Source organism: Lissotriton helveticus, chromosome 9 (assembly GCF_964261635.1).
Source record: "Lissotriton helveticus chromosome 9, aLisHel1.1, whole genome shotgun sequence".
NCBI lineage: Eukaryota > Metazoa > Chordata > Amphibia > Caudata > Salamandridae > Lissotriton > Lissotriton helveticus.
This window is the reverse complement of record NC_136070.1, coordinates 1,066,376,706-1,066,393,960: the sequence shown is the minus strand read 5'-3', so window position 1 is coordinate 1,066,393,960 and position 17,255 is coordinate 1,066,376,706. Positions and strand designations below refer to the sequence as shown.

The 17,255-nt window shown below is 43.8% G+C and overlaps 1 protein-coding gene across 1 annotated transcript in view; it reads right to left on the bottom strand.

Moving 5' to 3' along the window:
• Positions 1-6,273: 6,273 nt before the first annotated feature.
• The window catches only part of ISY1 (ISY1 spliceosome associated protein), a 204,018-nt gene continuing 193,036 nt past the window's right edge, over positions 6,274-17,255 (bottom strand). Inside the window, exon 11 of the mRNA XM_078661431.1 lies at positions 6,274-8,357. Coding sequence (XP_078517557.1) covers positions 8,250-8,357 — 108 coding nt within the window. The 3' untranslated portion in view covers positions 6,274-8,249. The remainder of the gene's footprint in view (positions 8,358-17,255) is intronic.

Genomic DNA, 17,255 nt, shown 5'->3' with positions numbered 1-17,255 from the left:
AACTGGCGAGGGGGTAGTATTCCAATTCGTATGACACCTTACTCGACATGTTTTGATAAAGCCAAACCAAAGATAGCATTTAACCGCGAGGTTCATAATGCACTTAAGAGTATATGGTATGGCAGTATCATGGAACAGCTAAAGGACGTGGTTCCGAAAGCTGCAGACAGGCTCAGCTCATGCCAGAGCACCATCTCACATATTTCCAAGCACTCTGCCTCCAGGATTGATGAGGCCTTCCATAGGAGTGGCTGATAGGAACATATGTGCCCATTTTAAGTTAGATATAGGCATACTATACCTAAGCAAGAGGTGATTACACCAACTTGCCCCAGCTGAGTGATCAGCCAGTTGTGTCAAATATGGAGGCCAGGCCAGGGGTGGCACAATACGTGCTGCAGCCCCTGGTAGGCCTTGGAAGCACCTATGCCCTGGGTACCTGGGTACACTGTTACAGGGGCCAATAGGGTGAACCAGTTCCAATTTCGTAATGCACCTAAAGTGCATTGGTATTAATTTAGAGAGAGAACAGCAGGCTGTGGGTCTGATTAGCAGGCCCACAGCCACATTAAGTCATAAACCAGTGAAGCAAAAAGCAAAAATTTGGAGTGACCATAGGATAGCAGACCCTACTCTCCTACAGCCCCCTCTCACCTTCCCTGTTTCTATTAGCAATAGAACCGTTCCTCTACCAGTTACGGAATAACAAAGGTCAAACAGGCATACAAGTTCAACAATTACACAGTCAAAATAACCGCTTACGCAGACGACGTCGGAAAAGGCTAGGTCCGCTATAACTGCCCTAATGTCCTCAATAGAGGATTTATCTGTAGTATCTGGATATAAGTTCAACAAGGACAAGACCGAGGTCAAGCTACTCAACAATAAAAAAAGTATAATTGGCAACTCAAACCTCACCTCGCAACCAAATTGTATCAAATACTTAGGCCTACACTTCACCAGAGACCTAGTCACCACCTTCCAGACCAATGAAAATGCCATTCTCCCAAAAATGACCACGCTGCTAGACGGGTGGTCGCCAACATTTTTATCCTGGTGGGGAAGAGCTGAGACATTAAAAATGATGATCACCCCACTAGTGAATTACATGGCTACCCATTACACTTTCCAATGATTTCTTGAACAAGGTTTACAACACCTTCAACTCTTTCCTTTGGCAAGGGAAGAGACCTAGAATTTCCCTGAATAAACCCCAGTTATCCAAAGAAAAAGGGGGCTTGAGCCTTCCAAACTTCAGGAACTACCAAACTACTTACCTTAGCAAACAGGGGACTAACTGGTTGATGACAGATACTGAATATATTCCAGTGTGGGTAGACATTGAGAGATCACTCCTCAATGAAATTCCGCTGGCTGCTCCCCTAACTATGAACATCTCCTTCACCCCCCATTCTAAATATATCATTCAGAATACGAGAAGAGCCCTACTGCGCCTAGACCAATCGTCGGCCGTGAAAATGAGCAAATCCATCTTAACTTCCCTCTGGTACAACCCATATCTAAAGTTACAGTGAAATGTTATTTTGGGAAAATGGTTAAAAAATGGCATAAACCTAGTCAAAGACCTCTAACAGGGAAACTGCCCACTCCCTTCTCCGAACTTCAAACACGACGTGGCCTAGAGCCCTTAGATTTTTATTAATTCCTGAAACTAAAAACTCAACTCTCGTTACACTCAATACTACCCTCCAACAAGTCGATCCTTTCAATGCTATCCCAACTACTAAAATCAGGGCACATTGTATCTAAAATCTACAAACTAAAGTTCTCAAAGCCACGCAAAACACATTTGCATAATGAGGTCAAATGGGAATCGGAGCCTAACACTAGAAATGTTCTCTTTGACTGGTGTAAGATACATAAAACTGCCTTCTCTAATAAAATCTCTCCCGTACAATCCCAAACGAAACTCATGCTAATAAAGAGAAAATATTGGACCCCCACAAGAATCTTTAGGATGAACTTAAGTCAAAACCCAACATGTTGGAACTGCAAAACACACGACAGGGATTTAGCCCACATGCTCTTCCATTGCCCTATCTTGCAAACATACTGGCATAAAATATACAAATGTATGAAAAGCACATTCAATATCGATCCCCTCGGAAAATTCTCATACATCCTCCTGAGATTCCTAAACCTAATGACCTAATGCTGTTGAATGAGAATGACCACTTCCTGTTAGACCTGCAAAATCATTCTGAATAACTGGAAGAGTTCAAAGGAAGTTTCTTTCAGGAAGTGGCAAGAATAACTGACCTTTCTCAGAGGGGTGGATAATATCTCACTACACTCTTGGCCCTGGCGTCCTTCACACAGGAAACTATGGAAATCTCTTGATGCAGTTTCCTTTAAATATGACCCTCTTTGAACCGAACAACCCACGGGAGTCTCATGCATACACTTTATTGTGCTCATTAGATGATCTCCAGAACACGACGACTTGCGATAGGACATTCTCCCTATATGTCTCTTTCCCGAACATGCATCCTCTCATATGTCCCTTTATTCAGGGAACGTAACGAATTGGACAGACTTCTTGTTATCCTCATAATGTCTTTTCTATAATACCATAGATAAGATACATTGTAAAAGTGCAAATGTTTGTCAGTAGCCACTTATGGTGCAGGGGTATGGGGATTTCATAAAAGTGCCCAGATCCAAATATTGGAAAATACATTTTTAAAACGCCTCATATCTATTCCTAGTAGTTCTCCAACTGTATTCTGTCACTCTGAGGTGGGTCTAGAATATGTAAGTGATCGAATCCATATCTCACCCTTGCTTTTATGGGGGAAAATTTTACTTGTCTTTCACTACTAAGACTCATTGGCGTTTCTTAATGATGAGATTGTGTTTAAATACACTGCACTTTCTTGTGGCTTTTCCAAAACAAGGGAGATGGTGTAAGAGACCAACAGAGCACCCCAAGCACTTTATGTTTTTCTGTTTACTCTATAAAGTTCCAAGAGCCCGTTTTATTAAACCTATTCTGAGGGGTATCTGTCTCTGTACCAACAAAGAAGGGTTTGAGTATTTGAGGTCATTATCAACTGCCACTATCTGTAGCTCTGTGCTCAGTTTTATTAGAATTGCTTTTTTAATAAGGAAACAATATGAATCACCAATAGATTTTATTGTTTTTATGTAACTTGGCACCAATTTTTGTGTATTGTTTGTATAAACCATTTGTATCTTCAAAATTCTCTGGATTTTAAAAATGAATGTATGAACTTTTGTTAACTTTTATGATTCTTTCGAATCGAATAAAGTTATTTGAAAATGAACAAGATATCGGAAGATATGGGGATTACCTGCTGTTTTGTTATTCTGGACTACATCATGATTGTACACAGGATATGTGTTTATGAATATTATAATACTGTAATGGATGTCCTGACACTATATTCTTGACGCTGCTTATTCAATCATTTATAACTGCAATTGTATGTCTATCTTATGACCTTATGGTCAGTCTATATAAATGTGTCAGCAACAAGGTCCTACTGTGGCTCCAATCTAACCGCAATTCTATTTGTCACTGCATTTGTAACTCTCTTTTGTAATTTTTCTTTCTTTCTTTCTCTTTGGTAATTATTATCATTTACAATCTCATTTGTAATTGCATATCTTCTCATGACAGTTTGTGTTTCTTTATTTCTTTGTTTCCACTTATGTTCTCGTTTCTCTTGAAAATACCAATAAAATGCCACTCACCCTAACCACAGTCTTTGACAAGCATATAGATAAAGCAATCAAAACATTCCTCTGGGGTGGAAAAAAGGCCAGAATCAGCCTAGCAAAGCTCAGACTAAAGAAAGAACAAGGAGGACTAAACCTCACGAACTACAAGGCCTTCCAAATGGCATGCCTTGCCAAACAGGGAATACACTGGGTCGCCCCTACACCAGAGTACGTGCCGGTCTGGCTCGACCTGGAAAGGGGCATCCTGGGGGTGTCAGACCCGATCATGGCACTAACGGCCAACAGACACCCAGAAGCAAAAAACGCGATACTCCGTAACACAAAAACGGCACTGCTAAGAATAGACAGAGAACTAGAAGTCAGCATCAAAGGTTCCAAATGGGAATCAATATGGCACAACCCAAAAGTAACGTACAAAGGGAAGACTCTAGACAACAAAGAGTGGTACAGCAGAGGCATCACGGTGCCGGCCCAACTAGAGGTGGGAAGCAACCCACTCACTTTCGAGGCACTGCAGCAGACGCACAAATTACCAAGCAAAGAATTCTATGAATTCCTCAGAATCAAAGCGGCCATCAGTAAAGCAAACCTCTCCAAACACATACCCACCATCATACAGTACTCACAGAATCTAAACAAGACAGGCCACCAAACAGCGCAGATTTACAAACTCATCACACCACGCACCACTACTCTAAACAACAAAACAATAGCTTTCTGGGAAGGGGAAACACAGAGACCACTAAACGAAGAGGAGAGGGCCAGACTATGGACATCGACATCCAAGAACAAGATAACCCCACAACTAGCACAAACAAAATACTGGATACTACACAGGCTACACTGGACACCAGCGAAGCTAGAAACAGTGGGTGCGAGCGAAGCACCTGCTGGAACTGCCACAAAGAAAGGGGAGACCTAGCTCACATGCTATACAATTGCACCAAAGTCAAAACCTTCTGGAACAAAGTCTACAACATCATAGACACGATCACAGGTTGCCAAACACAACGTGGCCTAGCAGGCATAGCCATGGACTTCCAGGCCCCCCAGCTTGATTCCAAGGAAAACCGCAAACTAGTTGATGTTCTGCTGACAGCAGCCGTTAAAACAATCCTGGGGAACTGGAAAAACATTAGCAAAGCCGCTTTCAAACGCTGGTTCAACTGGGTAACATTCCTACGGGGGGCAGACAACATCACAGCCAACCACCAGGCGGCGAACCACTCAGCCAGAGGAGACATGTGGGAAGCCCTCGACGCCCATCTGAGGCAGTAAGAAACCCCCCCCTTCTTTTCTTTCTCTCTCCTTCTCTTTTCTCTCGTGCTCCACTGTAAGCCAAACGGTACACATTTGTTGAAACTGCCAAGAATTGTGACAACTGTTCTTTTTCTGTATATGTAAAAATTTATTTTCAATAAAAAAAATTGAAAAAAAAAGAAAAAAAAAAAAGAAAATACCAATAAAAATTCTTTGGAAAAAAAAAATAAGGCCTACTATTAAACTGGAATACTTATTGTGACTGAATTAAGTGTTCAAGGTATAGCCATTAAACTGCTGCGTTATCACTAAAAGCATAAAAAACAACCCAATAATTCTGATGCACAGTTTCACTTTCTTTTTTTAAAAAAACTGTAAATACTAAATAGACTGTTTAATCAAAAAAAACATTTGTAGTGTTTCATGAAACAGCTGATGGACCCTGTGCACTGAAACAGGAGCTCTATGAGCGTTTTTATACATGATTTGCAATGTATGCCCTTCTTTGATACTTAACAACAAGGGGTGGTGATGGACAGAGTTTCTGAATTAAGCAGAATACTCTCACCCAGTCAAGAGATCAGGGCTAGATCCAACACCGTTTTTTAGCTCACTGCACCATCCCAGTTCAGAACCTGGCTATATGCAAATTAGTCTGTTCCTGTCCCAGTGCATGATGGGAACAGGGCAAACCAAACTACCAAGCCAATTCTTACACTGGGAAGGAAACAAGCTTCCGGGGACCGGTTTCTGGCATTTCAGCCGTCTTCGGCCCGGCTTGCTTGAATCCTGATGGTGCAATGAGCAAGGGACTCACATCTGAGTATACCCTTCCACGCTTAGGGTGGACAAAATATTTAACAACAAGGGGTGGTGATGGACAGAGTTTCTGAATTAAGCAGAATACTCTCACCCAGTCAAGAGATCAGGGCTAGATCCAACACCGTTTTTTAGCTCACTGCACCATCCCAGTTCAGAACCTGGCTATATGCAAATTAGTCTGTTCCTGTCCCAGTGCATGATGGGAACAGGGCAAACCAAACTACCAAGCCAATTCTTACACTGGGAAGGAAACAAGCTTCCGGGGACCGGTTTCTGGCATTTCAGCCGTCGTCGGCCCGGCTTGCTTGAATCCTGATGGTGCAATGAGCAAGGGACTCACATCTGAGTATACCCTTCCACGCTTCTTTGATACAGAACACACTAAACTGTTTACCCCATTCCTGTGGGGCCAGGAGGGATTCTGATTAGAACTAAAACAAAAAAATCATATCTCCTTTTACAAAATTAGGAAAACATAATATGGTTTATTAAAATTATATTCAACAGTATATCACATCGCATAAATCAAAAACATATATTTACAGTATAAGTCGCTGAAATATTCAGCATCTGATAATCAATTCCAAGCAGACATGAGAGCACTGGACTTGCACTGGAATATATTGAACAGTTGAATAACACAGATGGACCATATTCTAACTTGCTTCATTTGCACAGAAAATCTAGTTAAATGGATCCAGTCATTTTCATTTTTTTGACATCTGTTAGATTTGTCTAACATTAGTACATAAATATCACCAGATGAAGTAGTATGTTCAACAAGACTGATGGGGAACGTTTCTGGGTAAGGGAAGGGTTATAATAGTCATATCAATTGAGGAAGATCCCTTATTTACTGTGCATCACTACAAACAACTGGCATTGATCTTAGAAATGAACAAATACGAGTTGGGGTAAATATTTATACGGTCAGCGGTTACCAACAACTGAGGGTCTCAACAATTCACACTATTTCTATATAACCTGCTGGGCTTCGATGCAAAACAAACAGAAAAATACTTATATCAGCCGAATCCTACACGGCAACCATACAAATGGACCTAGCCATATATTACTAGAAGGTGAAAGAGTCACCAGCCCTAGAGCCAGCCTGGGGATGCATACACATTTGAAAGTGTACACTACGTCGAGTATCAATAACTATTTTAGAAAACAGTATTGGTTCTCCTTGTGAAGAAGCTCTGTGCAGAGCCTCAACTTGTTCAGAAAGATTATCATGCTGATGCAGATTTAGGGGAAGAAGTTAACAGGGTATAACTAGCTAGCATTAAAGCGTGTTGAGAGAAGGCATCTAGCCCTTTTAATAGTACTGATGATTTCACAAAGGAGAAGTGATTTAGGGGAGCCAAGATAGTGACTTAATAAAAGAGTCCTAGCATCCCAAGCTAAAAACTCTGCCATCATTTTTTTAAAAACTGAAATACCGAAATAAAATCCAATGTGACAGTGTTGATCATCACTTTTAGTACCGAATGCTGCAGAAAAGTTAATAAGTTCTCTTCTCCTCTCCTGATGCCATACATAGGTCTAAATCTATATGTGAGAAAGCACAAAAAATTTGCATAAAAAAAAGAAATCGCTTTGTTTGCCTGAAATTCCTGCGAGGAGAAAAAACTTTAAAAAGGTGCTGGTGGGAGCACTCCCAGTTTTCATTCCAAGTTATCTATGATAACTTCTCCTCACTGGAATCTCAGGCAAACAAAGGAGCTGAAGCACAAGAAGACAAACCTATTTTTTTCAGGGTTACACAACATCATGTGGAGAAGTTCAGATTAAAAATTGGCGTCTCCCAGTAACATATTCAACAGATCATTAAATCCAACTCATCAAGCATATAGTCAGAGATAGACCGTGATTGACAGCTTGACCACGTGGGCAAAGAAATTGAGCTACCTAGGTACCCCTTGTTTGGTGGTTCTAAAGAAGCAAGCGCCAAAAGAGACACATGCAATACTTTAACTTGAATTTAGGCCCAATGACACAATCGGTTTCAGCCAAGAAATGCAAGCTTAAGTCTTAGTCGCAGCATCTTTTCTGACACAAAAAACACTAGTGTAAACATGTCATCTAAGGCAAGTGTGTATATTGGGGAAACTAGCAACAATAGAGCTATAAGGAAAAACGAGACCCAACATGGTTTTTCCTCAGTGTAAAGCCACCAAGATCGCAACAAAGGCCTAATTTAGAGTTTGGCAGACAGAGTTTAATCTGTGGAGATAGCGGAAGCAAATACCTCTGCCCGCTGGCCCTGAAGACAACTTTCTAAACTGACAGACACTTACGTCATGGCCAGTGCAAACAGATTCAATAAAGGCTCTTTCACAAGTGATATATTTACGCCCAGAAGCTCCTTAGGTGATGGGGGTTTTCCTTGTCATATAAAAAAATATTTTATTTTGGTTTCTAAAGTTGAGGGGCTGTTACAATCCAAGCAAGCGCTTTGCTTCTTCACTTTGTGCCATAAGAGCTTCGCTGGCATACTTCTGTAAAAGCTCCATTTTCTTCCTCCTTATCAGAGCTTCTTCAATCTGTGAGAATAAAAAGTGAAAAGTGTTAAGGCGTCATCACAAATCCCTACAGGTCTGTACTCTAGATGTGAAAGATTATGGCTCTTCGGGAATTTCCCAAATAATCCATAAGCATTAGTAAACACGGGTCAACAAGTGGGGACTCCTAAAAACGTAGTGACCGCTCCATGTAAACATTAGCATCATTAAAAAGTTCCTCATAACCCTTCTCATCATTTCAGATCTTGGTAGAATCATCCATAACCAAAAACAACAAAGATAATGATAAACTAATACCAGTCACTTGCAAAATTATATGAAATGGCAACAGCAAGGATAATACTTATGACCAGACATCTTTCACACTTTGTTGTTATCCCGAGAAACCTCTGGTGACCTCATTATACTTCTGAATAAAACCCAACAACTCTTAAGCCAATCTTAAGGTCTAATTACGGGGTTGCTTTGCGTAAGGGAACATTGAGTCCTATTCAATGTAATATTTAAAATGTAATATTTATAAAGTATCTGTCACAACCCTTTTCAGAGGGTCTATGGGCAAGCAGGAGTTAGAGGACCCAACAGTGGTAGTTTATGCCTTTTACTCCTGATGACCGGAGACCCGACCTAGTATAAGCTGTGAGCGACTAGGCCAAGTACCCCTTCAGCACTTGACTCTTAGTGGTAGTGTGGGTCTAGCAGTCCAAGGCTTCTCAGAGAGGAGATAGGTGTAAGGCTGGCACAGGATAACAACACAAAAGACATCCATCAACCCCAATGAATGGCAACCCAGTCAAATTCTAGGGTTTAGGTAAAAAAAAAAAGAGTATTTATCTACTAACATAAAGTAAAATACAACACACTGCAAACAATATTCACAACATTCTTCAGGGAAGCCCACTAGCATTCCCTGGGTCAACTTTCCATTACTGCTTCCCCACTGAGGTTTTTTCCATGTTCACGTGTAGCGACATCCAAATTATGCCCCGATAAGGCGTTTAAGTCTCAGTCGTTCCATGAGGGTTTTGCTTTAAAGATCTTGGAGTCCCCCATCAAAGAGTGCATCAATCAGAGCAAGTTCCCCAGGGCAGGCAGCCCCATCGTCAATCTTATTGGCTCCCGGGGAGTGGTGGTTCAGAGTCGCAGGCCACACCTCTGCAGCACAGCTGTGCCCAGACACCAGGAAGCTGCAGTTACAGCAGCCACTGTCCTTGATGCTCCTACCATGCGTTAAGTCTCTCCTGGGATCTGGGGCCATGTCTCCAATGCTCCCGGGCGGTGGAGTTGAAGTTGCTGCTCTCACTCTTCATAGGTCACAGTCCGTGGTATTTTCTCAACTGCAGTTGGATTTAGGGTGATGACAGTCTTCCTCCTTCATTGCCCCTTCCTCCTGTGACCCAGGTAAGGTGACAGCAGCACACACAGGGAAATGGCCCCCTCTCTTCACTATGGCCCCCACCTGGCATAAAAGTGTAGCAGGTGGCATGAATTTAGTGGCTACCCTATTCGGGTCAGAGCCCTGTATTGGGCGACGGCCCACCTTCTCTCAGTGCAGTGCCAAGGGTGGTAACCCTTTTTCTTCACTGTGACCCCCACCTGGCAAGGGGTTGTGGACTTTGACACCGGTGCCGGCAGCCTAATCGGTGAGGCACTCGCGACAGCAGAATTTCACATTCTGCTCACTGGATCCATACAACGAGACCTCCACTAGACCTTGCTCCCTCAAAGCGAACTCCATCACCTTAGATGGCCCACTGGTCTTACATCAGGCAGAAGCTGTTGCTCCAGTCAAGTGTTCTTGGATCCTCATGGGTGATATCCCGTCACCCAGCATGGGAGACTGGCAGATCCATGGTACCCAGGCCTGGCCACAACAGGCAGACCTCGAGCTCAGCTTCTCAACACTGATGTAAAGCTTCAGTTTGACAATTTAGGAGTCTCAAGCTACCTTTTTATAATCCATTTTCAGAAACACTTGCAATTTAGCATCTCATGTTCTGGACTTTGCCCACTTTGAAGGGACCACTCCTTTGTTGTGCTCTTCCTCATGAAAACAGTCTATCACAGCAGGATAGTCTCTAATCGTGATACCCCCAAACACAGGCCAAGCGATTGACTATAGGTTCAAACCCGGATGTAACCTTAGTAATATGTGCATCAAAAGGTTACCAAAGGGTCCTCCTCTTAGTGATTCTCTTAGCAGATCCATGTCTACCTCATATGTGCCGAGGCCCTTTTGACCAATGACCTCCTTTCAGAATCAAAGAGCCCTTTTAGATATGCCCCAAAGAGCCTATCTTCTTCCTTCTTCAATGTGTGTTCCTCACACCACAAACGAATGCAGCAATCTACAAATCTGGATGAAATCTCTACCTCTACCTGCTCCTTCGGCAAGCCCTGGGTCTCCCAAAATGTAACCAAGTGTCTAACGTTTTGGGTCCATTGCAAGCACACCAGCGCTTCTGTGCACACATACGCACACAGGCAACCTCCAATACACTGAATCCTTGCACAGGCATCAACACATCTCAGCGCGTTCATGCAATACTGTGTGCTATCTCCTACATGGGGTACCAGCTCACATGCCTATATGTATCCCAGTGTGTACATGTAACAACCACGTGCTTTTCCCTGATGCTATCTATGTACATTTTCAGAAGCACACATGTATCCCAACTCATACTTGCAACCATGCGTTCTATTTCCTGATGCACTGTACCTTTTGACATGCGCACATGTATCCCAGCGCTTACACACTACTATGTATATTATTTTCTAATATACTGTACCTTCTAACAGGCAATATTAACAACAAGGAGGGACAAGGGGAGGACAATCTTTACCGGGGTCCAATGTACGTGTCCTACGAGACTGCAAACAACAAGATTGTACAAAGTTCCCCAAGGGCAGGGAAGGGTTGGAAGAATAGTAATAATAATAATAACTCTCTCACTGGTAATGGTGTAAATGGTGTAGAACCATGACAGGGAGTAACGTAATCCCTTATCGGAACTAAGGATGCCTCACACAACTAAAAAGCTGGACGACCGTTGTCATCCTACCTGATGGTTGTATTGTGTCATCATTGGCCTCCTGCTCCAACGACAGGCTGGCGGTGCAATGCCTGACGGGTAGCACAAAAATGCTACTCTTTTGGTGGAGTTCTTTTGTTCCTGGCCAATGGGTGCATGTGTGTGAGGGACCTGGGAGGTAAAGAAGTGAGCGTGGAAAAAAGGGTTAAAAAAGGTCAGGGAAGTCCACTTCAATTGCTTTATTCATGTGGCTTACTGCCTTATTAAAATGATGAAGGGAGGGGTACCGATGCCGAGAAATTAGGTGGTTCGGCTCCGTTCAACCCTCACTTGTGGTGTGGTCAACATGTTTCATGCCTCAACGGCAATTCATCAGGACCTAAGAGTGCTCATCGACTTATGAAAGGAGTTTTCAAATACAACCTGCGTGGTAGAAGTACCAGTGCAGTGGGGTGTCTGTGTCCTACGGGGGTTCACGCCCCCTTGGTCTTGGTGAGTGGTCCCCACGGACTGTCCTCGTGGGGCCTGAGCTGTAAGGTCAATACCTTGGATGCTCGAGGCAAATGCCGGTAGCACCTACCCCTACCACGTCGGCGAGTTCGGGTCACAGGACAGCCGCTTTGAGCGGCTGTCCCTTATCCTTAGTTCCGATAAGGGATTACGTTACTCCCTGTCATGGTTCTACACCATTTACACCATTACCAGTGAGAGAGTTATTATTATTATTACTATTCTTCCAACCCTTCCCTGCCCTTGGGGAACTTTGTACAATCTTGTTGTTTGCCTTCTAACAGGCACACATATACCCCAACGTTGCACAAAATCCAATGCAGGCCAAGGGTGAGTTAGGCACACAACAGCGGAAGTTTAGTTGAGTGGACAAGGAGGCGCCACTCCAGGGATACAGGAAAAGAAGACCTATTCACTCTACTGATTACTAAAAACTTAAAGCACAGTATATTGTCACCACAGCGCTCGTGCAACTTAACTCGTGGAGAAAGCAGTAGCCTTCCACCAGCGCTTTGAGAAACCCTCCCAGTCCAACAGGACCACAGTCCCTGAGATAGGCCTAGGTCGCAGCGCACATGCATGAATCCTATTCGCTCATGACCAAAAATTGTTAACAAGGATCCACATACCCCTGCAACTGGGGCACTCAGGCAGGGGTAAATGTCCACTACCGTGAGAGGGACTTTTCAGTCCTACCAGTACCACATATGCGATCTTGATTCCTCACTAAACCACTGCAAATAAAAGGATGAGGTACATAGAGTCAGAGTAGCCATGTATAGCTAAGTGTAAATTGGCGGAGTTTGAATTTGTGCATGCACACGGGATATGAGAAGTTACTATTCAGAGGTCAACACCCAGTTAAAGAGGATAATGTACAGAACCATCTGCCTCAGTAAAAAAAACAACACTTCAGCTGTCTCAATCCCTTCCACATGTTTTTTGGAACAAGCTCTTTGTAGTTATCAGCTGGCCCTGTCTAGTTGGTGTCTGAATCTCTCTCTTGATACCTCATAGAAATGCCTCTTCCATAAATAGTGTTAACACATGTTCTTTGTATTCAGAGTGATAATGCTCCCAAACTACAATGATATCCAATCCACTGCTTTGTCACAGTTAGCATTACTGTTTGTTAAAACCGTACATTTGCATTCGACTGCATTTTATTCGTGTATTTTAATCGCTTGACTTAATAAGCATTTGGAGACTTCCTTTAGCGCTTCCTTGCGCTCTGTGTCCCTTTCCCCCCTCCCTCTGCCTCCGGACCGCTCTCGGCCGAGTATCGACGCCGAGGGCTGGTTCCCGGTTCTTTGGCGGCCATATTGGGTGAGGGTCAGGCGGGTGACGCGCTCTAGCAGCGCTTAAAAAGGGAACAGCTCAGCCTGCGCGAGTGACAACTAATAGCAGCAACCTTTCCCTCCTGAGGCGGAAGCCGGGAGGTCTCTCTCCTTTACTTTGTGATATTTGCATTCGACTGCATTTTATTTGTGTATTTTAATCGCTTGACTTAATAAGCATTTGGAGACTTCCTTTAGCGCTTCCTTGTGCTCTGTGTCCCTTTCCCCCCTCCCTCTGCCTCCGGACCGCTCTCGGCCGAGTATCGACGCTGAGGGCTGGTTCCCGGTTCTTTGGCAGCCATATTGGGTGAGGGTCAGGCGGGTGACGCGCTCTAGCAGCGCTTAAATAAGATGGCTATGACTCCGCGCAGCGGACGCGTACAGCGGACGCGCCGGACCTGCGCCGGAGTCCGTGCTCGGTCGGGGTCAGGGGCCAGGCCTTCTGGTCGACTACAGGTATTTTCATCTAAGGACTTGCGAGATATGGATATGGGCAGGCAGATTCTGGATCCTGTTATGGTGACCAGATTAAATGATTTAAATATTCTCCGACCTTGTAGGGGTCTTTCCGGATTAGCCCCTCTCTCCTTGAAAGTAACCTGTTTAAATACTAGGTCTCTTCAAAGGCACCATCTTGAGGTTTTTACTCTTCTCCAGGATGATGCTATTGATATTCTAACTCTCACGGAGACATGGTTGGGTGAAAACTCCCTGCCAGATATTATAGCTGCCCTTCCCAGTAACTATGATGCGGTATGGCACAACCGTGCGGAAAATGCCCGGGGTGGGGGAGTAGCAATTCTGTTTAAGAAAAACCTAAAAGTTGTCAAAATAATTGCTGAAACTATAGAACTAGCTGATACACTTGGAGTGAAGATCATGCTGAATAATTCATGTTTAGTGATCCTCACCGTGTACCGTCCCCCAAACTCCACTTCAGTTTTTAATGATTTGTTTGCTCCGATTATGTCGGATTTATGTACTAGATACCAAAAAATTGTGGTGACAGGAGATTTTAACATGCATTGGGATAAAGTTCAAAAAGACCTGCCAACTAGACATCTGGAGAATACTATGTCCTCATTGGGGATCAGACAGCTTGTGGATGCCCCTACTCACGTTAAGGGGCACATCCTAGACCTCATCTGGACATCAGACCCAAGGGTAAACCTTGTGGACATTGTACCTTGTATTTGGTCGGACCACTACCTGGTGAACTGTGAGATCCCGATTGAAAGCTATTTGTCCCAAAAAAAAACGACATTGAAAAAAGTCCGGCAGTGGACAAAAGTGGATTCACAAGCCTTGACCTGTAGCCTTCCTGACCGTGTCCAAACATTAGTCTTAAAAGGAGATTTAGACCAGGACTATAAGGATTTAATGCGGAATCTGAGTCAGGCAATCGACCAGATAGCACCTGAGAAACTACAAAAAGTAAAAGGAATAGTAAAAGGTGCCCCATGGTTTACCCCGCTTTTGAGGGACCATAAAAAGAAACTCAGGTGTTTAGAAAGGATCTGGAGGAGAACTAAAGACGGGACAGATAGGGAACAATACAGAATCTCACTTAAGTCATATAAGAAATTGATTAGGGTTACAAAAGCAGATTTTTATGAAACTCGTATAAGTCAAGCGGACAATATTCAGAAGGAAACATTTAAAATCTTAACTGAGCTGAGCAAAAAACCAGAAACGTCGGAAACAACAATAACTGCCGATAGTTTTCAAAGCTTCTTTCTCGAGAAGGTGGAAATTATCCTTTCTGAGATCAAGATTAGTGCCCTGAAGGGCCCCTGTCCGTCACAGGAAGCTCAGTTTTCCCCTGAAGTATATCTTTCTAAGTTTCCTGAATTGGACTCTCAAAGCCTAGAGCAGATTATGAACAACATTAAGTCAGGCTCCCCAGCGGACCCGTGTCCCCCTAGGGTCTTTCGTTTGGCGCGCCCCATCCTGGAAAAGCACATTATCTCCCTTCTTAACAGCTCAATGGAGACTGGTCATCTACCATCAAGTCTCAAGGAGGCACGTGTGAGGCCTCTGTTAAAAAAGCCTGGAGCCGACCCGGCCATTTTAAAAAACTATAGGCCGATATCCCAACTGCCCTTTCTGTCCAAGATTTTAGAGCAACATGTGCTGAGGTCCCTCTCCTCATTCCTGGAATCGCACCATCTTCTCCAGGAGCGTCAGGCGGGATTTCGTGCACATCACAGCACCGAGTTGTTGATGCTATCGGTGCTGGATGAGTTGAGAGGTATGGCTGACAGTAAGAAACCGAGCGCCCTGATACTCTTAGATCTATCAGCGGCGTTCGATACTGTCAGCCATTCCCTGCTATTGGACAGATTGGCTGCGTTTGGGATAAGGGGTCAGGTCCATCAGTGGCTCCAATCTTTTTTGACCGGTAGGACCCAGAGGATCCAACTGGGGGATGCCACTTCTAAAGTGGGCATTCTGGAGTGCGGAGTCCCTCAGGGTTCCGCACTATCCCCACTGCTTTTCAACCTGTACCTCCAGCCGTTGATTGACTCTCTAGCTAACATTTGTTGTCGTGTATTTAATTACGCTGACGACACCCAGCTGTTGCTGAGTATTGATAATACGATCTTGGCACAAACTAGTGCTCAGAACATCCTCAGACAAACGGTTAGCTGGATGACGGCCAATTTGTTGAAAATAAATCCGGAAAAAACGGAGGTATTGGTGGTCTCCACCTTAGCCTCGCCTTGGAGTGATCTCTACTGGCCCCAGGAACTAGGGCCCTCACCGACACCAAGTGACAAAGTAAAAAGTCTCGGAATTAAGATTGACAATGAGTTGTCTATGGCCAGTCAGATCTCCTCAGTAGTAGGGATGTGTACTGGCTTGATCAGACAGTTACGAAAGTTGGCCCCTCTTCTTTCCTTTTCCGCACTCCGTATGGTAGTCTCTGCCACCATCGTTTCGAGGCTAGATTATGGGAACGCCCTTTATTTAGGCCTACCTAAAATCTTGATTAATAGATTGCAGGTGGTCCTGAATGACGCAGCGCGTCTGATCTTCAAGTTACCTAGAAGATCCCATGCCTCTGCTTTACTACTCAAGTTACACTGGCTCCCCATTGAACAGAGGTGGAGTTTAAGAGCCTGTGCACAGCCCACAAGGCCATCTATGGGCAAGCTCCTGTGTATATCAAAGAGCGCTTGGAATTATATACCCCCAAGCGAGTCTTGCGGTCCGCCGAATCCCAGCTTTTGGTCTGTCCCCGCTATAAGTTAAAAACCAAAGGCGGCAGGTCTTTCTCGGTTTTGGTTCCGCAGATCTGGAACAATCTACCAGAATCACTTCGGAAAGAAGCGAATCTCCTGCGTTTTAGGAAGTTGTTAAAAACCTTTTTATTTAGGGAGGCACTTGGTCCAGCTAAATAAATTTTATTATAGGTCCCTGGCTCTCTTCCTTCCTCATGTTTTGTTGTTTGCCGTTTGTTTTCAAGCGCCTAGAGACCTGTTGGTGAGTTGGCGCTATAAAAGACTAAGTTAACAATAACAATAACATTTAGCCCATTTAACTGAACTGATGATTCTGCAAGGTAGAAGTGCTCTAGGGGAGCACAATATTGTGACTTAACAAAAGAGGCCTAACATTCTACGTCAAAACTCTCCACCTCCCTCAGGTCCAATCTCCTACTGTTTTTGCAATCCCTTCCACTAATTAACACAAAAATGTCCTGCCAACTATCTCTCACTTCCCCCCTCATCAGCAACCTTACCCAATCCTCAGTCCAAATAGTTAAAAGAAAATAGATGCATTCCCGCTTCCAACTCCCAACCTGCCCAAATATGAACATGTGTTACGTAGGTGGTGAAAGTGTCTGTGTTCTATTGGTCTGACCTTCCATTGAAAAGATGTATTTAGTCTTGACTTTGGCATGTTACAATGAATCTGCAGAAAATGGGCATCCAATTTGGGGCCAGCATGATAAGTTTCATGCATCTCCACTAAGCCAGTGGCCAAACAAAGGGGACGGGAGCTGTCAATGAAGAGGCATTTCCCATTTAACTGAC